This window comes from Mastigoproctus giganteus, chromosome 5, assembly GCF_048544385.1.
Source record: "Mastigoproctus giganteus isolate SK-2022 chromosome 5, ASM4854438v1, whole genome shotgun sequence".
NCBI classification, from domain to species: domain Eukaryota; kingdom Metazoa; phylum Arthropoda; class Arachnida; order Uropygi; family Thelyphonidae; genus Mastigoproctus; species Mastigoproctus giganteus.
The window spans coordinates 86,227,881-86,253,312 of NC_143579.1; the positions used below are offsets into that span (position 1 = coordinate 86,227,881).

A 25,432-nucleotide genomic window follows, 5' to 3' on the forward strand; every position below is an offset into this window, starting at 1 on the left:
CTCTGGCTAAAGGCAAATTTCTGCACATCTATTCTACATCTGTCTTTTCTTAATTTGAATTTATGCCCCCTTATGTTCGTAATCTGAACAAGTGGAAGGATCCCATCAGAATTCAGCGTGCTCAACCCATTCAAGGCTTTATACACCTCAATGAGATCACGGCCCAGATGCCTAGTCTCCAGCCACTGCAATTTGCAGAAATTAAGCCTCTCTTGGTAAGAGGATCCCTTCAATCCCCTCACCAATCTTGTTGCCCTTCTCTGTACACGCTCAAGCAAATCTACATCCCTCCTAAAATGAGGTCTCCAGACCTGTACGCAGTACTCAAGACGTGGCCTGACCATTGCCTTATACAGAGGGACAATCACCTCCTTTTCCATGCTAGCAAAATTCCTATATATCATTGACAAAACCCCGTGATCTGTCCTGGCAGCCTATCTGCATTGCTCAGAAAACTTCATATCTGACTGCACAATTACTCCCAGGTCTTTCTCATTTTCTACCACCTTTAGTTTAGTACCACACAGTTGATACGTTTATCTGGGGTTACTTCTATCCATATGCAGTACTTTGCATTTGTCAAGGTTAAACTTCAGTTGCCACTTCTTAGCCCATCTGCCCAAATTATCTAGATCCTGTTGCAGTAGCACACTGCCATTACTGTCATTAACAACCCTGCCAACCTTTCTATCATCTGCAAACTTCGACACTTAGCCTGATATACCTTCATCAATATCACTGATAAATATACAAAACAACAGAGGAACCAACACCGAACCCTGTGGAACTCCACTAATAACATTAATCCACGAAGAGCAGCACCCTTTAATTGCCATTCTCTGTCTTCTCCCACTCAACCATCCTTTTATCCATCGTAGCAACTAACCCTTAATACCATTCTGCTCCAATTTGTACAACAGTCTTCCATGCTCAACAGTGTCAAAAGCTTTCCTGAAATCCAAATATATGATATCAAAATATTTTTTTGCATCCAGTTCCTTTGTAACCACATCATAATATCCTATCAAATTTGTCAGACAAGGCTTTCCCTTAAAAACCCATGCTGTGTGAATTATTGCTGCAGTCTTGTCTAGATGATCCTGCAATGCATTTTTAACCAGTGACTCCATTATTTTATCCGGAACAGAAGTTAAACTAACTGGTCTGTAATTACTCTTATCACTCTTCGATCCCCTTTGTGAATTGGGGATACATTTGCACATCTCCAGTCCGTGGGAACCTCCCCTGAGTCCAAGGATGCTCTCATAATTATGGCTAAGGGTTTTTGCTTAGTTGCTCTGCCGCCTCCTTTCATATAACTGGATAGACCCCATTCACCCCAGGTGCCTTTCTAATTTTTAACTTCAACAATTTCTACTCCATTTTGCTTTCAGTTATTACAAAATCATTAAGCACCCTGCTACAATTCGATAACCTTCTGCCATTTTCAAACCTTAATAGCTCCTCATATGTGAATGTAGATACAAAATACTCATTCAGTTTGTTAGCTATCTGAGCAGGATCATCAACAGTCGAACCGTCGATATCAAGTGGACCAATCAGATTCATCCCCTTCTCTTTAGCGTTTATATAAGTAAAGAAATTCTTGCTGTTTTTCTTACCATCTTTTGCCAAAGATTTCTAGTAATCTGCCTTCGCCTGCCTAACCTCCTTTGTGACCTGATTACAGACTGGCTTATATCTGCCATAGGCTTCTGAGTCGCTTGTTAATTTATGTGCATCCCATGCATTTTTCTTCTCTGTCACAAGTCTCATTAGTTCATTTGATAACCATTTAGGTAGGCCTAAACCTTGAACAATATTTCTTAATAGATATGAAACTTTTAGTAGCATCCACGATTAATTCCTTGAATGCTTCACATTTAGAATTTACTGTTGGTAACATCGTCAGTTGATCCCACTGTATAGAATTTAAAAACTGTCTGAGACCACTGTAGTATCCCACATCTTCCCCTTCACCGAGTGTCGCGTAAAAATTTCTACTCTGCCAAATTTTAATATAATGTAATGTTAATTTGGCTAAATAATTGAAAGATTAATTCTGGTTATTTCTTGGTAAAAGGTATAATTGAGCTATTTTACTCAATAATGCACATTTGTTGTTGAATGATGAGTAAAGCAACTAAACTGAAAAAGTTTGTTTACCGAATTTTTAATTACTAATACAGATTAATGTCTAGATTCAAGTAGCTGTCGGGTGACATCCGCGCCTAGTTTAAGAGGAACTGATTACATGAAACAGAGAAATTGCAAGATTGGGTGAGTTGTTTTCGCTGATGTGTATTTGATATTGGTATCAGACTGAGATGAATGGCTGTTCTAGGTTTAAGGGGAAGCAATAAGCATCTTTTTGGACAATACAATTGATTTAATTCAATAGGAGAAAAATAAATGAATAACAAAACTCTAGGCCTTTGTACATATTCAGGGACAGGTGAAATTAATTTGCTTCCTTCCCCTGAGTACAAATGAAAGTAGTTCTGTCATTCAACTTCTGTCAGGTGTTACGTTATATCGAAGGCACTTGTCCTATATTCTAAGGGAAGGCACTTGTCCTATCTGTGTCGTCTATAGGAGTGTAAAGCAACATTTTGCTGTAGATTTATTATGTATCTAAATGTCAATAACCGTAGACCTACAGTTATTGACATTTATAACAAACGGGATGCATTTAATTTCAGCGTGATTAGTTTTACCCACTAATATATCTAAAATTGTCCACTCCAACATTATTTTTTCACAGTCTCACAGAATTGCTACTGTTTGCAAAAACTTCAGTCTAGTGATTAGCAATCTCAGAAAGATCTGTCACAAACTAATTGATAATCGATTTCCTATTGCTTACCTAAACTTTCATTTTCACAAAGCTATTAATATTGTCAACCATAAAATTTTTTTTTTCAGATCAGTTGGGCGTTAACCAAATTGTCAACTAATAAAACCATCAGTTTCGTCGACTTTTTTTCTTGTTGCTTCTTGTTCCTTTTGTTTGGTACGTAATATGTACATATTGACACGAAGTTGCTATGATTTTCTACTGTGGAAAACATGTATCCATGATTGCGTTTTGCAGAACACTGTAGCCCTATCTTCTAGGGCACACAAGAAGATTTAAAAAATATTTCTTGTTTCTTTTTAGCCACACCTTGTATGAAGTTGAAAGCTACTGTGTTAATGGTTTTTAGTGAGTTTTAGCGCTTTTAACTTTATACTATTTTATTTCAATATTTTAGTATAAAGTCAGTACGCATATATTTTATTTTATTTTATTATAATAAAGGCATTTTATAAATACAAGTATGGGTTTTTTTTAATAGCATTACAAATGAATTATACAACGCCATGCTGTGGCAATTATATGGTTGCCATATGCAAAGTCCGAAAAGCCTGAAATTAGGTGAGATGGACTGATTTGATTCTTGTGTATTACTGGGTTTCCATTCCATGCAATGCTTGTGAATTCAAATATTGCTCTCCGTTTCGGATCAAATATTGCTCTCTGTTTTGGAATTTAGGGTTAAATTTGTGGTTGGGGTTTCTAACAATATGTCATAGGATAGCTTATGCTGATGACCTGGTAATATGTGTACCTGGAAAGTCCAGGCAAAAGATACAGGAGGTGTCTATGCGTGTGATGGCTAATTTATTTGAGTGGACAGTTCAACATAAATTAAAGATATCATACAAGAAAACACTGATGATGCTCTTTAAAGGCAAATTAGACACTGCAAGACCTTGTATTGTTTCAATTGATGGTCACAGGATTCCCATGGTGGCCCACTCTAAAATCTGGGGCTAATTATTGACAAAAGGCTGACCTTCATGCTCCATCTGGAGCATATTACTGACAAGATCAAAAAATGTTCCTCTGTCATTATTCGTATCGCAAGGACTGACTGGGGGCTTAGGAAGAAGGCCTTAATTTTATATTATAAGACGGTCCTCCTATCAATATACCAATTATAGTATATGGCTCAATTCAGAGGCATATAATTTTAGCACTATTGAGAATTTGTAGGACAGTGTCTAACAATGCCATGTAAGTTTTGTCAGGGTTCTTGCCTCTAGATTTATATGTGGCTTATTGTGCTTTTTTGTTACTTTTTGCGTAAAGGAGTTACATTGGAATTTTTGGGGATTACTTGTAACGTAGCAGTTCAGCGAAATAAGTGAAAAAAAGGATTATGAATCGGATGCAGGAACTCTGGAAAGAAAGATGGGACTGCAGTAATACTGGTGTAGTAACTAAGTTATTTATACTTAGGGTACCATTTGCCGCTGATAAAAAGTTTAATGCTTGGTTTTTCCTGCAATGGAGATGTCGTATTTGTTGACAGGACATGGTTTCTTGAATTTTAAATTGTATTATTTTGGGCTAGCAACAGATCCTTGCTGTTTCTGCTCGTGTGAGGAATCATGGAATCACATTTTGCATGACTGTTTAATCTACAATTTAGACGGCAATTAAAAAGAGTAATTCCGGAACAGTCCAGTGGCAATGATAATGTGTCTGCTTAGCAGGGAAAGATGTAGACATGTATAGTATCTGCTGTACAGTGGTTCCAGGAACATTAGTTCATCTCCGCCATGTTACTCTGTGATAATACAAAACTCTGTAGAATGACCAGAAACGTGGTGTTATGTTTGCATATATTATCTGTTGTTGTGTTGTTTAGTTATTTCTGGCCTCCTGTTGTTGTGTTGTTCAGTTATTTCTGGCCTCATTGCAACCGGGCAGGCGAACTCCAGGAAAGTGTGCCCGGTGCTCGTCTACACCACGAGGAGGTGGGCCACAACCAGATATATCCCTAGCCAAGTGGAGATAGACCATTACAATCTTTGCCTGCCCTGAAGAGGGTGAGTCCTGTACCCACTGCAGTAGTGCTATACCAATGGGTGCCAGAAAATCCCGTACCCATAGCTACCCAGACTTAGGGTACCAGCATAGAGAAAAAAATATAATAATAAATTAATTTTAAAAAATTAATAAGTTAATTAAAAAATGAAAATAAGATAAAAAAATTTATAGATAAAAGTATAAAAAATAAAAATAAAACAATATTAAAAAAGTAAAATAAAATAAGATAATAAAAAATTATAAATAAAAGTAAGAAAATAATAATAAATAAATAAATAAAGTAATGATTGTAAATATAAAATAAAATAAAAATAAAGAATTAAAAAAAAAAAGATAAATAAAATAAAATCATGCCCACAGTTGCCCAGACTGGGGTACCGGCTACAGAAATAAAAATAAAAGTAGAAATAATAAATAAATAAATAAAAAGAAATAAATAAAAATAAGTGAATTGTCTAAGATTGGACAAATCCCGCGTTGACTGGAGACAGTACAATACCAATGGATGCCAGCAATCCTCAGGTTACCAAGGCCTGAGGGGATAAAAGGAAAAAAATATATAAAAAACTGGATCAATGTGGGTGGATCTTCAAATGATGATCGTCTAAGAGCTATTCAAAGTGACAATATTTTAACTTTGCAAGACGCCACTCACTGTCGAGGCTGGCAACATTATTGAAGGTGCTGGAGCAGGGAAAGATTTAATGCCTTGCAAAATTTTGCTTAAATATGTTTTTATTAAAAGAAGACAAATGCCAAGGTTGGTATTAACCATTGGATGAGACTCGCTGTTTTTTTTTTTTTTTGTTGTTGTTTGTTTTGTTGGCGCTGAGAGAGTTGTCAATGCAGGAATTGAATGCAGCAACCCTGTGGTTTTTTTTTTTTTTTTTTTGCGGCCTCTCAAAAGGGATTTGAGAGCGGGATTTGCTGGCACCTGCTAGTCTTGCACTTCACTGGTAGGTGCAGGAACTTTGGTACTTTTGATGCACAGACATTAATAGCCCGGCTCCTGTTGCCAGGGATGTGCACTGGGAGGTATTTGCCCATTGGGGTGGCTGCTTTCTGGTGGCAGAATATGCCTGTTTACATATCACACTACAAGGAACTTTTTTTTTTTTTTTTACAATTGGATGCTGGTGGAGATAGGCGTAAGCCTGGGTGCCACCGTCGACAGGATGTGTTCTACGCAAAATCAGCCGAATGTGCTGGATTGCCCGTCAACATCTTCATAACACAGACGCAAGAACCACAATCAGATATCTGGAAACCGTTGTGTATCCTACCTTTCTGTATGCCTCTGAAATATGGGCATCCGCAGTACCTTCTGTCATGAAGCCCATCCTCGCCAGTGAATACTGGATATTGAAGTGGGCAACCCACAAACATCGACTCCCCCCCCCCAGCAGAGGACCACCAGCATGGCCGACCAACTCCAAATCCCGCGGCTGCCTCAAATAATCAGCATGAGGAGAACTGCGACCACAGTCAAAATGCTGGTTGGCAAAATCAACTCCCCTGACTTCTGGGATATATGCCAGTGGCATGTTCCACTTCCTTCCTTACGAGCCACCCCTCTTCTTCAGCTACAACGGAACAGACTGAAGATCAGTGACAGATTCCTACCTGGCCAAGTACTTCCTACAGTACAAGCCCTGCTAATTATCGGAGTTGACCTCCAGAAATTCGCTTCTGATCGCAATTACAGGCGCTCTTTGGCCGAACTTGTTCCCCTTTTGTTTGGCCCCTGATGTCGACTCATACCGATACCTCCACCTGCTATCTGCTATGAGGCGCAGAACGGCACGTCGCAGGCAAATCGATGAACTGTTTCACAAGGAAATGCTATACTGAACATCAATTTGGCACTGTGAAATATTCTGACTTGTGTGAATATGCTTAAATATGTGCTTTGTACATATGAACGTTCACATACCTTGGTGTACTGTCTGCCTCACAACTATGTACATACCCATATCTATTGAATGCTTAATGCTACGTTTTTAATTGTTATGTTATCTTTTATATTGTACAAAATTTTATACTAGTAAAATAATAAGAAGAATTTACCTCAATATAGTACATACCCTCCAGAAATTAAAACGGAAAAAACGAAAAAATCGACAACTTACCGGTACATTAGAGTAAAATATAAATAATTAAATAATCAATTTAACACAATTCAAATCAATTTAAAACAATTAAAAATCAAATTAACGCAATTAAAAGAATCTGACGAAAATATTCAAAACGATTTTCCTTTCGAGACAAGGTGTACAAACAAATTTTTGGATTACCAATGGGTTTGAGCCTGAGTGGCTTAATGTCAGAGATCTATCTCTCAACGATTGAGCATATACATTTGACACCTTTTCGACCCCGTATCACATACTATGGGAGGTATTTAGACGATGTTCTAGTTATTACCGATAGTAGTACTATCCAAGACATTTTACATTCGTTTAATAATATTCATTCTAGACTCAAATTTGCATTGGAAAGGGAGGATATGGATACAAATTCATTAAACTTTCTAAATTGCACGCTTACCCGGGACTCGAATAAAATACAATTTAGCATCTATCGAAAACCTACAAACACCGGTATGCTTCTACATTATAATAGCTATCACCCGTTCACCTACAAAAGATCGATTATCTTTAATCAATTTCTAAATGCCTATAAACATTCAACGACGGAATCTGCTTTGGACTCAGAAATACAAATATTAACTAGCAGATTCTTAAACAGGGGTTATTCCATTACCACAATAAACCGAATTAGGGTACAGGCTAAGGATAGGATACAAAATACTACACCAATCAACAATAGTAATATCAAAAAATACTTTATTTCTGTCCCATATGTTGAACAGTGGCACAAACAGCTTAACAGATTCTTTAAAGATACCGAATTTAAAATTGTAGCTAGGCCAATACGGAAGTTACACACTATACTGAACAATCGCCCGGTTCTTTCCGCGTTCGCAACACAAATTAATGACCTGGTATACAACATTTCTTGCAGTGATTGCGACTCGTCTTACCAAGGTTCGACGCGATTTTCTCTTAATATTCGTGTAAATCAACATGAAGCCTCAGTTCGTGCTTCTCGTTCAGCAGCGTCAGAATTAGCCTTCATGCCATTAACGAAAAACATACTTTTTTATTTAACGAGGCCAAAATACTTAACGTTCAACGTAATTATACGCGACTATTAATTGCAGAAACCGTTGAAATTAAATTACACGAGAATTCTGTTAATGTTCGGCGGCCATATTTGATCTCCGATGCGTGGACCTTTACGCGCATGCGCGAAGACAAATAATCACTATTTAAGTTTCAGGTTTAACCCCCGATTCGGTAATTTTCATTCCTGTGATCACGACATACGGTCGAAAAGCGTTGGCAGCTTCAGGAAGGAAAATCGTTTTGAATATTTTCGTTAGATTCTTTTAATTGCGTTAATTTGATTTTTAATTGTTTTAAATTGATTATTTAATTATTTATATTTTACTCTAATGTACCGGTAAGTTGTCGATTTTTTCGTTTTTTCCGTTTTAATTTCTGGAGGGTATCATACGGAAGTGTTCTGCGTACTATATTGAGGTGAACTCCTCTTATTATTTTACTACTATTATTAATATCAACGTAGAACATATTGAGTAATACAGCTCTGATTCATACTATCTAATTAAAGTTTTATACTGTACATATTTTTATATTACCCTATGTCATTGTCAAGCCGGCACATTATGGCGGGCACATTATTGTATCTTTACTGTATAATAAAGATTTTATTATATAATAAAGATTTTCTTCTTCTTCTTCTTATATATACTGTACTCTATTTGACTTTTTACTACTCAGTTCTGTCATTTTGAATAAGAATTTTTATGTTTTTGCAGCTCAACTTTCCTCAAAAGTCTGCTTTTGTGTAGGTACTGTTGTAGTTAGTGCGTTATGTATTAAAGCCCTTCTGAGAAGAAGCATAAAAAAGGAAGCGAATGAAACAATTAGAGGAGTAGCTGTTACCTCTTATGGAGGTGTTGAGGTAAATGCTAATATAAAAATTAGAACACCAAGTATTAATTTAATCCAGTTAGCGTGAATTTTAATTTCACAAGCTTATAGCAGAGATAATTTTCCCACTGCCCCAATTAAAGTAATAAAATTTTAGTCTTTCATGTTATAAAATATACACAAGTATACTGTATATGTATGTACGTATCCTATGTATTCGCAAAAATTTAAGTAGATAGAGGTTTGTGGATAGGTATAAGTATTCTCTTGTTATAGCAGCACATAAAGACTTCCACAATCAACACATTATGAGAATTGTGACGGTGTCTTCGGCCACACTGTTTTTGTTAAATAATAATGTTAAAAGCTTGCGAATTTAAACTTATTAAAATTTCTTTTGGTCCCAATAAGTGATTTTCCAAAATTCATCTATGCTGATTTCGAAAATAGTTTAGTTTAGTTTTTACTATCAGTAAGGAATTGGTGAAACAGTAATATAAATAAAATTTTTATATTTTAACATAATAAATCTTCTACTTTTTTGTGTCATAATAATTTACATAATAATTATTATGCTTGTCAAAGGAAATACAAAAAAACTTTCAAAAGAAGACTACTACTGTGAAACGAACATCGTCATTTATCCGTTATTTATGACATCTACGTCTTTTTTTTTTTCTGAAAACTATGTTTTGCTTTATTTCTTCTGAGGGCTCCCGTTGTACAACCAGCAGTAATCAGCCATTATACTAATGTTCCACCTTCCCTGATAAATTCTATCCATTTCCAGACACCCTCATGAAACCATTCCCCCTTGTATGCAGCTAACAGTTCCAAGAATTTCAAGAAATAGATCAAACGTCAGTGTAAGAAATTAAGTTTCAAACTCATACCAGCTGCTTGAATTTAAGCTTGCTTTTGACAATTTAGGGCGTATTATTACCCCGCCTGGACATTCTGAAATTTCCTAATTGGCCTCCTGCCGCCCTACCTGCAATCCCCGATTAACCAGACCTATTAACACAATTGTTTTTTTTTTTTTTTTTTTTTTAACAATTGAGTCTGTTCACAGCAGAGACAATAGACAAATTTCAATACACATAATTGTTTTTTAAACTTCGCATTCTATGTTATTTTAAAATTTTTGAAAAAATGTTGGTAAAAATATAAAATTTTTAAAGTTGTTCTTGGTACATCGATTGTTTTTGTCACCGTTCGAGGATTAGCAAGGTTCATGGTGTACTAGGTCTATACAAGCATTTAAAAGTCGAGTTGCATGTTCTGGGGACTGACAAACTCAAAGTTGTATTTCACTTTAAGAACTCTGTAAAGATATTAAATAGAAGGATAAGCAGCTTTCACTCACTCAATACTTGAAGTCAGTTTCAACCTCCCTTGCATCCATCAAAAGTGCACATAACCCGTTTACATTTAGCATATCCACGAAAATCACCCTCTGTTATCTCAGCATATCATGCATCGTGCGTAGTCTTTTTTTTTTTTTTTTTTTTGGATTATCAGAAAATTAAACACTCATATTACCTACAAATAATTGTACAGCCCGACATGAAATTATCTGAGTGGTGCAGACCGGATTTAAATTTAAATCCGGTCACTCCAAATTCCTTAAATTTATTTACGCTATCAACCTCCATACTTCCCTCCCGACATAGGTAACTGGATAATTTTCTTATCAACTTTTTTTGTCAGTGCAGCAAAAACCTGTGGCTTCTTTGCACTATATGGCTATTATTATTACACTCATTTTTCCACTGCTAATATTAATAGAATAGAATCTTTAATTGCACAATGATCTACATACAATTAGTTCCATCATGGCATGGTGGTGCCAGGGGTTTACAATACAGGTTTACATCCATAAACACAAAAGAGATACACATGAGAAATACACGCATGTTACATAATATAAATCCAGAGCATTAGAAGGCAAAAGCACAGTTTTAAATTTTCAGTTTGCTGAGGATTCCTTGTATATTTTTAGTTGATGACCACTTCTTGGAGGTCACCATAGATTGCTTGCAGTGAGGGCAGCATTTGATTTGGCAGGAATCATTCAGTAAGCACTAGTCGGTTTTGGTCTGCTAGCAGCTGTGCTGAAGACCGGAAATAAGCCTTCTTTCTCCGATGTAAGATCGGAGCTTGTGCAGTTGAAGGGTATCTGCTAACTGTATTGCTCTGAGAATTGGGGGAAGGTGGAGTTTGGTGTTGGTCCATTTTAACAGCCATAATTCTAATTCAGTAACAGAAATCTTTTAAGGTTGGATTCGGCAGTCGAGACCCATTATTTCTGAAGCATATAGTACTGCTATACAAAATATTTGATACGATATACTTTTTTTACCAAATGTGGGTCGTTGGTGTGGAGCAGCTGTTGCTTGGCACCCCAGCGTAGTGAATCAGCCTCGAATGTATGAAGTTAACGTGATCGGTGAAGGATAGCTTAGATTCGAAAAGGAACCCCAGATCTTCGTGCGTTTGAACACTTGGAACAGAGGAGCCATTGAGCGCAGGCTCCCGCATTGTTTGGCTGTCCTTTAGTGAGAAATTGATTTGTGCCAATTCCAGAGGGTAAATTTGGAGGTTGAATGCGTTGAAGTAGTCAGTTATGTCCTTTAATTGTTGATTTGCTGAGTGGGATGGCGATATCCACTAAGTAGCTTGACATAATCAGCATATGTGATCCAATTGCATTTGGTGGCCACAAACGGCACCATGATTGCCGTGAAGAGAACACCAGACAGGATCCCTTTCCATTGAGGCACGCCATCAGTTATATGACGCATGAAGGTCTTCGTTCCGATTTTTAACACAAGGGTATTCTTAGATAGGAGACATTTCCCGTTAATTTAAGTAATTCCGTAAGTGTTTTTGCCAATCGCGAGCGTTTTGCGTTTCTAACCGCACAAATGGGGAGGGATAGATGTAGGTAAAAAGGTAGAACCACTCCATGAAACATTCTCGATTCACATGAGTAGTAAGTAAATTAATTCATATGGAATTATCCTGCTGCAACAAGAATGGATTCCTTTAAAAAGAATCGATACTTTTAGGGAGTAAAAGTAATGTGTTCAATGCCTAACGGCCCCAGGGGGTTCCCCTATCTCTGCATTGTGTACTCTGTTTGTGTAGCACAGAATTCTGTGAAGGCCCGGGGGTTTCAAAAAGTATGTGTGTTAGTGGTGTTCTGTAGTGTCTTGTTGTGTTGTTCTGCTGACGTTTAGCCGTTGGGCCCCTAATGGGACCTCCCATTGCCACACTTCACCCGAGGAGGAAGATCTGGCATAGAAGGATCGCAATAAGTACTCTGGCAGGCGCTGCCAACTAGTTTCCGAAAATTTCAGCGGCAAAGGCCTTAAAAAAAAAAAAAAGCGAAAAGGTAGAGTATGGGTACAAGACTAAAGGATGGGGGTGAAAAACAGAAGTATGGAACCAAAAGAGTGGGTGACCTCAAACTCAGTGGAGAAGGCACCAGATGAAACTAGGGTTCAGGGCAGGGGAAATGCTAGGTACCATGCGAGGGGATATGGCGTGGTGGTTAAGTTTCAGTCCAGTTAAGTAAAGTGTATAGATAGTGTTCGTGGGAAATGGTTCCATCCGACTTTGATGGTCACATCCCAGCAAACCACGTCGAGAGACATAGGACAGCGATCACTATCTAGTTAGGATGAAAAGTCAATTTTGCTTGAGGAATCAATTCCAGATAGCCAGTCATCTGGGAAAGGTTTTACTATCAGTCCGGACGTCTCTGGGTGTATAAGTTGAAGTCGTATCCGGTGCGTCTTGTTTAGATAAGTCGAAAACTGGCCCCATGGTCCTTGAATGATTGGTGACAGAACACTGATGTCTGAATGATCCTTGAATGGTTAGTGACAGAGCATCTTAGTAAATTAGGCAGGTGGAAAAGCCAAATAGCTTGAATTTTTTTGGTCATTTGGGCAGTGTTCTCTTGGACGATCCTTGTGGCACCTGGGACATCATCATCTTTATGTTTCTAGGGTGAGTGATGCTCACACAGGTTGTTTAGACGAGTTCACTGGAATTCCAGTGTTTGGATACTGTTAGGGAGGAAATATTAAGCGTTTGGTAAAGAGCTCTGTTGTGACACAGGAGAAGACTTTATATTGGTCTTCATCCCCAGGAGGCAGTGCTCTTGGTTTTTGGGAGAATAGCGTATGCGAGTGATGAGCAAGCAACGGATTTCTTCATACAGCTCGCATCCAAAAATTAAATGTTCCAAGGTTTCCTGAATACCTCAGTGACTCAGTGAATTGTCAGTGATTCCGAAAGGATAGCTTTGCTTTGATTGCACCATGTACTGTCAGAATATACGTTGTGAGTAAACTGGAGCAAACCAGGTAGGTTATCTAGGATATACACGTTGAACTAGGATATACATGTCGCTTGGTAATTTCACCCTTAGTTGAGGTGCTCCATCTTTGCTGCAAGACATGCTGCAAGTACGAGGAAAATCGCCTTTTCTCCAGGCTTCTGGTGTTGGCAGGTTCCAATGTAAATTCCTGGAAGTTGGTTGAACGCTCTCTTGACAGTTGGTGTAAGACGTCACATCGCACCACCTCTAAGTCGATTGGGAGGACACCTGCCATGACTTGCAGGGCATGGCTGCTTGCTGTGCAGCAGGCCAGGTTATGGTGAGTAGGATGGATCTCTGGATGGAGCCAAGCTTCATCTAGTTCACTACTGTTGCTGCTTTGTTATACCAGATTGCACTTGCGTAAGTTATGGCCGGATGAAAACCGCTTTGTAGAAAAGGGCAAGTGTCCATTTCCTCAGGCGCCAGTCCCTCCGGGTGATCTTTGCGACTAGGGCTGAGCAGTTTTTGATCTTCTGCTGTATGTAACAGATGGGTTTGAAGGATAGGGTCTTGGCTAAGAGTATGCTCAGGTATTTGAGTTCAGTTTTTAACTTGACTATTGTTCTTTGGATTTTAATTTGAGGCGGCCTATTTAGATTACGGGTCCCTTGCAGCAACATGGAGCAAGTCTTTGTCGGAGAGATTGTAAGTTGATTTCAGAATGCCCATTCCTGGAGTCGTTCCACAGCTCTGTTGCCTATGGTCTCGAGCTGGGCCCGATTGTTGGCTTCCAGCTTCAGGACAAGATCTTCCGCATAGGCTTGTGCTTGCATTCCTCCCAGGTCAGTGGTCCGGTTCATCTAGGGTAAGGTTCCACAAATGTTGTCCTACGACTGAGCCACGTGGGCAGCCTCTGTGAATTGAACTTGAAACTTCAACGTAGGGTGCTCTTACAACACTGCTTCTGGAGGAGAGATAGCTTTTCACGGTGCTGTAAAGGTTTCCAGGCAGGTGTTTGGCCTTAACTCTGCTGAGGACGCTTGGCCACCACAGTGAGTCAAAAGCCACAGCAAAATCAATGGAAATCACAAGGAAATATTTACTATTGGACCTCCTGGTCCAACAGTTGAGCAGCCTTTCCTGAAGACAAACTGGTATGGGAATGAAGGATCTGCACTATAGTAGTGAGCTTCAATCCTGAGGTGAAGATGCTAAAAGGTCTTACTGAGGACTGAGAGGAGGCAGATTGGTCGATATGAGTCAGGGAGTTCTTGTGGTTTATTTGCGTGCGTTCTTCAACATCAGTCGCACGCTGGCCTTTATGCAATCTGTAGGTAACCAACCCTTACACAGGCAGTGGTTGAACAGCTTGAGGATGACATCAGGGATTGTTTCTATGGCCTTTTTTACGGTCTCTGATTTCAGTAGATCGATGCCTGGAGATTTCCTGTGTTTGTTCTTCTGTGTTACATTGATGAGCTCATCTTTGGTGAAGGATTCTTCACTAGTCCCAGGGTTGTAAATACTATTATCAGCACATAGAGACACCTGCAGTGTGGTGATGGGTGGAACTCTGGCTTGAACAAGGTATTGAGCATGTTTTCTATGGACTCCTGCCAGGTCGTCGTCGTTGCTTTTGTGGGGTCTTGATGGCCAGGATAATTTCCCTGTAGGTAGCTTATTACTCTTAACCCAGTAGACAACATCCCAAGGGTCCTCATTGCCTGTGGTTGTGACAAGGTTCTCCCATGACTGTTTCTTGCACTCCAATATGGTAGTGACATACTGTGACATAGTGTTTTTTTTTTTTTTTTTTCACTAGCGGCACCGGTGTTTTCGCACAACTCTGCATTTTGGATCTCTTGTGAAGTAAGACAATACTGTCAAGGCCAGATAGCATATGTTAGTGTCTGTTCATGTTTGCTTAGTGTGGATTATGTTGTTCGTCTGGCCGCTTAGCCTAGAGTCCATGGAGCACCACAGACCGCTAGTTACCATCACTGTTACCTGGGAGCCGGACCAGGTAAGTAGGGAACTCTGGCTGGCCAGCCCTGAGTTGAGCTTCCCAGGGAGGGCCCAATTTTTTTTTTCTTTTTTTTTTTTTGAAATAGGAGGAGGGGTGAGAGACAGTAAGCAGATGAAAAAGGGGGAGCCCACCCAACCTCAGAAAAAGCAGAAAATATTGTGAGATCAGGTAACCCACAAAGTCGGATTGCCTAATGGCATGACCCTGCATTTGATAAGCCAAATGCCAGTCCCACTCCCTGAGGAGTACTGATGTGAGTTCCTACTCTAAATGGAAAGGCAGATATTGTTCCACACCTCGAAAACAAGAGGTACCATCAAGTGAGTCGATCCCACCCGGGGCAAAGGCCCAACATCAGCAATTTTTTAAATCTCCCTTAGTCAAGGGTAACTTGAAGGCAATGTGCAGTGTCCCTCGCTGGGCAGGGGATTTGGGTCATCTTTTCAAGTTAGGGGATGGATGGAGGCACAGGGATTCTTGAAGTTCAAGGATTGCTTGGAGTTCTAATGTAGAGAAGTCTTTTTGGGTTGGTGGGTTTGTAAGAGAATTTCCTTTGTAAGCGTCAAGAGATTCCTGTTATGTCAGGATATAGATTAGTATCCTGTTGGAGTTTTCTTTGATTCCATTCAGTAGCTGTTTTGTGAATTGAGTTTTGGGTCCATTATAAGATGGGGGTGAGCTGAACAGTTTGCTGTAGGTGGATTTGAAGCATTTCAAATACAGAATGGGCAAAAGTAGTGAAGGCTTTGTAGTTGGTTTCGTTAATTATGTAGAGATGTTCCTAGCCCTGTGGTATATTTCCAGTTCTGGTAATTAGGAGACTTCTGTGTAAATCATAAAGAGGACAATTACACACGAGGTGAATTCAGTCTTCATTGTCGCTGCAAGGGCAGAGAGGAGAATCGGTAAGACCTAAGGCATGCAGCTTAGCCTGAAACGATCCATGAGCAGTGAGGAAATACGAGACGTGAAGGTCTCGTGAGTACCACAGCAGAGGTTTTGGTGCTAATCCTAACTTGTGGAAGAAATCTTTAAGTTGTTTCACCTTTAGCTACTTGATCCCAAAACCTTTGCAATTGCTGGAAGAAAACTGTTTCATTTCGTTTTTTGGATCATTAGCTAGATCGAGTGTTATGTCGAGAATGGTGGGGGGAATTACTCTCTTTATGCGGTATGCAAGGCCACAATGAATAACCTCCAGGTCCAGAGGAAGCGTACCTGATAAGACACGGAGGGCAGGATTACTGACTCTGCGGCAAGCTCTGGTCACAGTGAGTAGAATATTCCGTTGAATTGAATGTAATATGCTTTATTATGTGCAATGATGGCAAGAGGGAGCACAGCCTGTAAGAAGTTGGTTTTGTAAAGTAGCATGAGAGTCCTCCTCTTCAGACCCCAGTCTGCCCTGCTAATTTTTACGATCGTGGTGGTATAACGACGTATTTTGTTGGAGAGGTAATTAAGATTAGGTAAGAATGTTAACTGGGAGTCAAAGGTTACTCCTAGATATTTCAGTGCTGTTTTGAGTTGCAATGTCTGCCCAGAGATTTTAATTTGGGGCGGTCTTCTTATGTCCAAGGATCCTTTGAGGAGGATAATCTTCGTTTTTCTTCAGAGATGACTAACTTGTGGTTGTTTGCCCAATTTTGGAGGATCGTTAAGGCATGGGAGGTAATTTGCTCAAGCTGAATTCTAGAATCAGCTTTGATTAGGAGGAATAAAGTCATCTGCATAGGTCATGCAGTCAACAGGGCCTAGATCCATAAGAAGAAATTCATCTAGTAACAAGTTCCAAAAGTAGGGGTCGAAAACTGAGCCCTGTGGACAACCTCTGACAACTGGTCGGGAGGTTTTCTGAAAATTTGTTTGAACAGTTACTGAACGATTGAAGAGGTACTTCTGGAGACAGCGGTAGAGGTTGAGTGGAATATTGAGTTAACGTAATCTCCTGACAATGCTGGGCCACCATATGGAATCGAAGGCAGCGGCAAAGTCAATGGAGATAGCCAGTAGATATTTTTCTGTGGTTCAGTTTGCTGTATTGAGGAGATTGTTCATAGCGTCTTCAGTGGAGCATCCCGGTTTAAAGCCATACTGCTTTGGAGAGTCTAAGTTAGCTCTCTGGTAGTAGGTCAATAATCTGGATTGAAGCAGCTCCTACATTACCTTACCCAAAACCGGGAGAAGAACATTGGGGCGATTTGATTTGGGGAGAGTAGGATCTCTGTCCGGATCTTTTAGGATGAGTCGAAGCACCGCCTGTTTCCAAGAATTAGGGAAAATCCCTTTGGCAAGGCATTTGTTGAACAGTGCTAATAGGTACTTCGGAAAGTGTATAGCTGCTTTCTTGATGACTTCAACCTCAATATTATCATGACCAGGGCATTTATTTATTCTTGTTTTGTCAAGGGCTTTGTTCATTTCCTCAGAGGAGAAAGGAGGTTCTATTTTATCGTTCGAGAAGGGCCGATTGTCCTGATCAATTTGCTTTTGTTCATCATTGATGGGACTCTCTCATCAGTCTGAAGTAGAGCATTCAAAATATTATTAATAGATTCAACCTATGTATGTGTTGGATTGCCGTCGGGTGTCAGGGTTGCATTTAACGTCTCTCCCCTGGGCAGCTTATTCATAATGATATGATATACGACCCTCCAAGGATCTGCGTTATCAGTAGTTGTCACAAGGTTCTGTCAAGACAGTTTATTTTTCTGTCGAATGAGGCTTATGTAGTCGCTACAATATCTTCTATATACTTCCCGTATAGCGTGGACCTCAGTGGGGAGTCAGGAGTGTCTGGCTCTCTGGAAGGCTTTTCGGGCAGTGTGGACTTGGCGTCTCTGCACCACCATGGCACCGCTTTTAGGTGCTTCTGACGTTTTTTCATAGTTCTCTCAAATGCTTCTTGGATTGTAGTTGTTAAAAAGGGAGAGGTGCTCCTGTGGATCAAAATGGTTTAGTTGGGATGTATCCATTTGTAGCTTTGCTTTTATATTATCCTTGAAGGTATTCCAATGAGCTGTTTCGGTGGAATATCTGATGATATCGTGGTATGTGGGAGGAGTACTATCAAGTTGTCTAGATAGATGGAAGGAGATGGCCCTGTGGTCTGAAATGGTCCAGGCCTCATGAACCATTCATGATGAGAACTTTTGTGCTATGAACGGTATGGCAAGGGTAACATCAATTGTGCTTTCCCACAAGATATTGCTGAAGGTGGAAAGGTAGTGTGGTCGGTGAAGGACCTAAAATGGAGAAGACGAGGGGAAATCTAAGCGCTATCCATTGTGGGAAACTGCATGGCTATCCACCCGGCTATGCCACAAGCGAAATCTACCATTGGCATTCATCGTTACGAGGATTTTGCTGGAAGGTAAGAGAGTTGTGACTGACTGGAGATATTCAATATATGGTGTGATATCAGTTCGCGGTCGACAGTACAAGGAGACTATATGCAGAGAGCCTTGTTGGCAGATAATGTGGTCGACAGAATCCAGGGAATTGATAATCCAAAGGAGAATCCGTATTTAAACATCGCTGCAACACAGAGAATGAACAGTAGCGCCACTACCAGAGAATCTTATCGTGGTAGTGTAGCGGTTTCTGATCTCCCCGTACTGTTGCAGCAGAATATCCAAGCTAGTTGGAAGATTCGCCTACTCCTGTTTACCCCGTAGTGTAAAGGTTTCTGATCTCCCCTTACTGTTGCCGCAGAAATTCCACCTCAGCTGAGGCCTGGATCTCTGAGCTAGTTGGAAGATTCGCCTACTCATGTTTACCTGTCGACGGTTGAAGCAATCCGAAGTCTGCTCTGCAAGGTCTGCAAGGCAAATTAGTGCACCAAAAAATATTTTTTGGCCATCGCATTTTTCTTTGCTGGGACTTTCGATACACTGTGGTGGCCGAAAGTCCTAGCAAGGCTCCGAGTGACGCGACTCCGTCAAAACCTTTTCAATTGTTCAAGATCATACCTACAAAATAGAAAAGTCCAGATTGTTGCTCTTTATGCCAGCACCTGTAGAACGGTCTGCGAGTCTGCACAGTGGTAACGTCACCATTCTCCCCACACCAGATGGAAAAGGCCCGCGTTCGAATCCCGTCGATGACGCGAGGACCTTTAATGGGCTTTTTTCACTCCGTGGCTGAGTTAGTCGGTCTCGGGCGTAGATAGCAAGGTTTTTCCCCCAGAAACTGGGGGTTGTTCATCCAGCAAAACAGAGGCAAATCGACCATAGAACACACGCAATTTACCGACACAATGCACGGCAGATGGATTTAAATATTCGGGTGGCCTTTTTTTTTTTGCAAAATAGTGGTAACACCCGGTCGACCTCCCCGTTGGCAAGGTATGGTAACGTCGGGGGCCGGCGGCTAACAGGCTGGAAGAAAAAGGGGCACAACGCATTACACAGTACAAATCCCACACTTTTCAAATCTCTGGCTTGTCCGATACAACGAAAACAAAAAAAATTATTATATTAGGGTCACCCGTAATTGATTACATCTGCCCATATGTATTTTGTCTGTAAATTGTGTGTGTTCCCTGTTCCATTTGTCTGTTTGCTGGGGGGAAAAACTCCCAGTTTCTGGATACAACGAACACAGGCGGAGATGGGAGAAACCCCAGGTGCCGCTAGAACCAAAACATACCTCATTCCTCCTGTTTACCTCTCGCCGGAGATTTTGGAATTCGCGGCCCCACCATGGGACATCTCCCGGGATGGGCCTCTTTCTCGTTATAGCAGGGTTAGAAGCTTCCATGATGATTTCTGTTATTTTTCTTTTGTGATAGTCAGGCCCCCTGTCGAACATTTCCTTGGTTTGGAGGTTTTGTGCAAGATTCGTTAGTTTGTTCTTAAATAAGTCCCGATTTGCTCTTTCCATTGCATATGTCTGTTCCATTAGTCTGGAGACAGGCGTACGATTGTAAGGTGTAAGGTGTAAGGTATATTGTTGTCATGCGGTACCAGGGGTTTCCCCCATCTCCGCGTTGCTTTCTTTGTGGGTGTACCAGTTTCCTGGGAATGCCAGAGGTTTAAAAGTGTGTGGATATTGTACCTGTGTAATGTCGTGTACCGTTGTTCATCTGATCATTTAGCCGCTGGACCCCTGTTGGAGCTCAGCGTTGCCCCACCTTCGCCCCGTGGAGGCAAACCAGGAAACACCAGTAGACTAAGATTTACTCTGGCAGGTCCTGCTGCTTAATTTCCTGAGATTTCGGCAGCTAGGACCTAAAAAAAAAAAAAAAAAACTATGCACACATACACACATATATAAGAACATACACATATATGCACATATACACAACAGTGATACATAATATATACGCATCCATGCAATCGGAATTACTTTGGATGTTTGCATACAGCACGTGTGTATGCATTCATATGGCAGGAGTAGGGCAGTGCGGAGGATAATTAGGCCGAGACTGGGCGAAGATTATTTTTGGGATAGATTAAATTTAGTGTGTAGGGCGCTCGCGTCGTGTATAGTTAGAGTGGGGGAGGGGAGGAAGAAGGTTGGGGGTAAAGGCAGAAGTATGGGGGACACAGAAGAGATTCCCCCAGGTTGTCAGTGAGGCATGCCCATGCCTCACCAGAAAGAAAGGTGGGGTAGCAGGGGGGCGAGGCGACTGGTCATCTCGTCCTCCTGCCAGGAAGGGGTATTAAAGGAGAGGCGGGTTAGTGCCTGGCTCAGGCCGCCAGAACAGCTGCTATTCGTCCTTCTTTCAGGTTTTTTGTCTATCTTCATGGTTGCTTGGTAGGTCCTCTTTGGTGTTATGCACATTTTGGCTTCTAGCAATTATGTGGCTAATGTGCATTCAGGTCCCGTCTTCTTCTGTACAAGGGTTCAGCGAACTTTGAGAAGGCAATATATTCCTGCCTTCCGTCCAGGAGGTGTTGTTCTCTATCTCTGGGCAAAAAAGTGATCCGGGTGATGAGCTGACAGCGGAGGTAATCATAAAGCTGGCATTCATGCATGAGGTGGTGTCAGCTCTCCACAGCAGCAAGTAGGGTCATCTGTAATGCCCAGAGCTGTAAGTTTAGCCTTAAAGGCACCATGTCCTGTTAGCAGGAAGGTCGCGTGGAGTCCCGGCGTGAACCGTGCTGGAGCCATTGGATAGAGTTTTCCAACGTTGGGGAAGAATCGTTTGGTGACTTCTCCCTTTGGGGAATTCTCCCATCTGGTTTGCCAGGTTTGCATGAGATGATTTGTAAGTCTCTTTTTCTCAGTCAAACGGTTTGTGGTAGGATCTGCGTCAAAGCCGGCGAAGGTGCAGGCTCTTCCCTTGGAGAGTTCATATAATACTCCACATTTAGCTACTTCGAGGTCTAAAGGTAGGGTTCCCGCCAGCACCTGCAGCGCGTGGGTGCTAACTGTTCTGCAGGCCCGGGTTATAGCGAGCAGCATGGCTCTATGGATAGAGTCGAGGATTCTGCGATTTACAGCCATGGTGACTTTGGGGTACCATGCTCCGGAAGCATAGGTAGCTATCGGCAGGAAGGCGGCTTTGTAAAACAACTTGAGGGTCTTCTTTTTCAATCCCCAGTCCCTTTTTGCGACTCTGGTAACAAGGGTTGTATAGCCCCGTATCTTCTTACGGATGTATTTCAAGTGTGCCTGGAAGGAGAGAGTGGGGGTCCAGTATCACTCCCAGGTATCTAAGTTCCTTGGACAGTCGTAATGTGATACCATCAATCTTAATCTGTGGGGGTCTCCTGTAATCTAGGGAACCCTTGAGGAGAATGGAGTCCGTTTTGGTTGCAGAGATCCTAAGGAAGTGGATATTGGTCCACTCTTGTAGGATTTTAAGGGCATGATTTGCCTTTCTTTCCAGATGGATTCTGCTGTTTCCCTCTATTATCAGGATGAGGTCGTCTGCAAAGGCTTGTGAAGACGCCTCTCCAATATTTGTATTTAGGAATTCATCCAAGACGATGTTCCATAACGTAGGTCCTAAAACGAAGCCTTGTGGACAGCCTCTGTAGATTTTTCTGGTGAGTATTTTGTATGGAGCATTCACCATGATGAGTCTACTGGAGAGGTAGCTTTCGATTACTCGATAGAGGTTTCCCGGCATCCCACTCTCCCGGAGCCGGGCCAGGACGCTCGGCCACCAAAGGGTGTCGAACGCCCCAGCAAAGTCGATAGAGATAGTCAGGAAATATTTGTTTTCTGTGGCAACTGCACGTGTAAGGACATCTTCAGGGCATCTACAGTCGAAGTTCCCGGTCTAAAGCCGTGCTGGTTTGGGGACATTAGGTTTGCCTGTAGATAGGTAGTGAGCCTGTATTCTGGTTAACAGGAGTCGTTCCAAGAGTTTACTGCAGACTGTTAGTAGGGCTATTGGTCTGTAGGAAGTTGGTTGGTCTGGTGGTTTTGTCGGGTTTTTAATTATGAGTTTAATATTTGCTTTTTTCCAGTCCTTTGGATAGGTCCCAGTTTGGAGACATAGATTGAAGAGGTTCAGTAGCATGTCAGGGGCTATCTCCACCACCTTCCTGATGATTTCCGGCTCCAAGAGGTCCGGACCCGGACATTTCTTACTTTTAATAAGGTGCGCAGCCGCTTGTAATTCCTCTATTGTGAAATCCGGTTCCCTGTCTTCTGTTCGGTAGTCGTCATTCTCTGTGCACATCTTGATTTGTTGGGGTGTCTGTGGGTCTACATGAGGGTGGAAGGTTGCGTCCAAAATATTGTTAACAGATGCCTCCCAAGAATTGGTAGCATCTCCCTGTGGTGTTATGGTGGTTGAAATTACCTCACCCCTGGGGAGTTTATTAGTGGTTACTTTGTAGACCACCCCCCAGGGGTCAGTGTTGCCAGTGGTTGCGACCAGATTTTCCCACGAGAGTTGTTTACTTCTGCGTATGAGCGAGGTGTACTGGTTTCTGGCCTCTTTGTAGATTTTCCGCAGTGCATCCACTTCAGGGGCAGGCCAGGAGCGTCTGGCTCTCTGGAATGCTTTTCGTTTGTCCTAGACTTCCCTTCGGAGTCTCTGGAGCTCCGGACTCCACCATGGTACAGCGCCTGAGGCAGGTTTTCTTCGTTTTATGGCAGCATTCGCTGCTTTAGTAATAATCGCTGTGACTGTTTTTTGGAGTTGGTCAGGGTCTTGGTTTGTTTGAATTGCAGCTTGCTGTGTATCTTTTTCTGCTATTAGGGTATCTCTGAATTGGTTCCAGTTTGCAGTGTTCAATGCATATCTCTGCAGCATTTTTCTCTCAGGATATTGTCTCTGATGGTCTCTGTTAAGTTGGAAGGTCAGGACCCTGTGGTCGGACGTTGTCCAGGCATCCTGAACGGTCCAGTCTGTTATATTGCCAGCAATATTCCTAGTGGCTAGGGAGACATCGATGATTGATTCCCATCGTAGGTTGCAGTAAGTCGGTAGTTGAATAGGTTGGTTTAGCACTGTTATCATTGATGTTGCTAGGAATTCCTCCAGGCGCTGCCCATTCCTTGTCCCCTGCCTGTCCGGGGTATGGCTGTACCAAGCTGGTGACCTGCAGTTCACGTCCGCTCCTATTATTAGTTTCTGGTTAGGGAGGATATTTGTTACATGTTCTAGGTACCTTGTAGCCATCGTTATGTCCTCTCCAGGGCGGCAATAAAGGGCTACGACGTAGAAGGCGCCCAGTGCTGAGATAAGATGTGCACAGACTGCCCAGGCCGTGCAGAGGTGAGTGATCCTGGTAACTGTTATATCTGGGTTTTCTGACCACAACAGCGGCCCAGGGGATTTCATTTTCAGGCTGTATGATCTTGTATTGTAGGGGGTATCCCCTTACTTGATTGGCGGCTGCGTATGGTTCTTGGAGTATGATGATATCTATATTTTCGTCGTCGACTTTCATCCTGACCTGGTCGGCCACTGCCCTGGTTCTATGAGCGTTTAGCTGGAAGAATTTGATTACTTTAGTGTTGAATTGTTTATGGTGTAGTGCCATAATCTGTTATGGATTGGTCAAGCTCTTGTATTTTTGGTATATGGGACACATGCTGTCTCTGAGGGAATGGGAGGCATCCATTTTCTGACTTTTGCAGTTAGCACAAACGGCGTCTGTGCTCTTATTTGGGCAGTCGGTGAAGTTGTGGCCCTTGCCAGCGCAGTGGCCGCAGGTTCGCACAGCCTGGGAGCATGTGTGCGATGTGTGTCCGAACTTGCAGCAGTTGTAGCATTTTATGATAGCCACATGTTCGCGGAATCGATGGCCACCCCAATATATATAAACTCTAGTCTGATTTATAAGTATTTGCCAAGCTACCGGGCTCAGTTCTACAGACCAGTTGACTGTGCTTGAGGACTTGGTCTTGATGGTGTGCTTGGGTATCACATGATCATTTAGATTTTGATCTGGCGAATGTTTGGACAGATTTCTATAAAACAATTCTCTTGCGACCTCCTTGGGTTTGATATCCTTATCAAGGTCGTATATAAGGATGGAGGGCCCCTTCCTTCTTGGGGGTTCAGCTCCGAGCCCCAGGGTTGCGATCTTGGGTTTGGCTATTATTTCATTTATTTCCTCTGTGGTCTCTGTTTCGATGACCACGCCTGGATTCCTTGTCTTTCGTACAGATTTTATTTTCGTGGTCCTTAGGTCATCGGAGAGTTTATCAATTATTGCCTGCTTAATGCCTTCACTAGAATGTTTGTCCACTTTATTAAGGGGTCTCAACACTACAATGTTAGGTCGCCGAGTGGTGGATTTCTCCTTGGCTTGTATTGGATGGGTGGCTGTGTGGTCACATTGAGCCGGTGTCCTCAGCGCATCTGCATAGGAGGGAGTGCGCTGTGGCATATTTTTTGCTCCTCCTTCCTTATAAGCCTGCAGTTTAGCTGTGGCTATTTCAGCTTCTAAGTATGTTTGGAATAAAACGGACTCCATTTTATTCCATAAAGTAGCAATTTGGTCTCTGAGACCTGCTGAGATTCTGTTGCTCTGGTCCCTAAATAGGTCTTCTAGGGCTGTCTTGAGAGTGCGTGCTTGATCCAAGGGGGATCCCTCTGGGAGTGCAGGGTCCAGGGGGGGATCCTTCGGCTTGGTTTCAACTTGTTTTCCTGGTTGTAGGGAGCCAGGATCATCATGAGCGTCCTTTGGTTGACTCTGGCTTCTAGTCGCTCTGTCCGAGTTAGAGACTATTTGATTTTTATTTTTTCTTTTAGCCAAAGG

General features: G+C 41.6%; 1 protein-coding gene across 1 annotated transcript in view; it reads left to right on the plus strand.

Moving 5' to 3' along the window:
- LOC150085540 (NAD(P)H oxidoreductase RTN4IP1, mitochondrial-like) overlaps positions 1 to 25,432 on the plus strand; it is a 181,424-nt gene that overhangs the window by 1,138 nt on the left and 154,854 nt on the right. Inside the window, exon 2 of the mRNA XM_090373329.1 lies at positions 8,784 to 8,929. Coding sequence (XP_090229455.1) covers positions 8,784 to 8,929 — 146 coding nt within the window. The remainder of the gene's footprint in view (positions 1 to 8,783; positions 8,930 to 25,432) is intronic.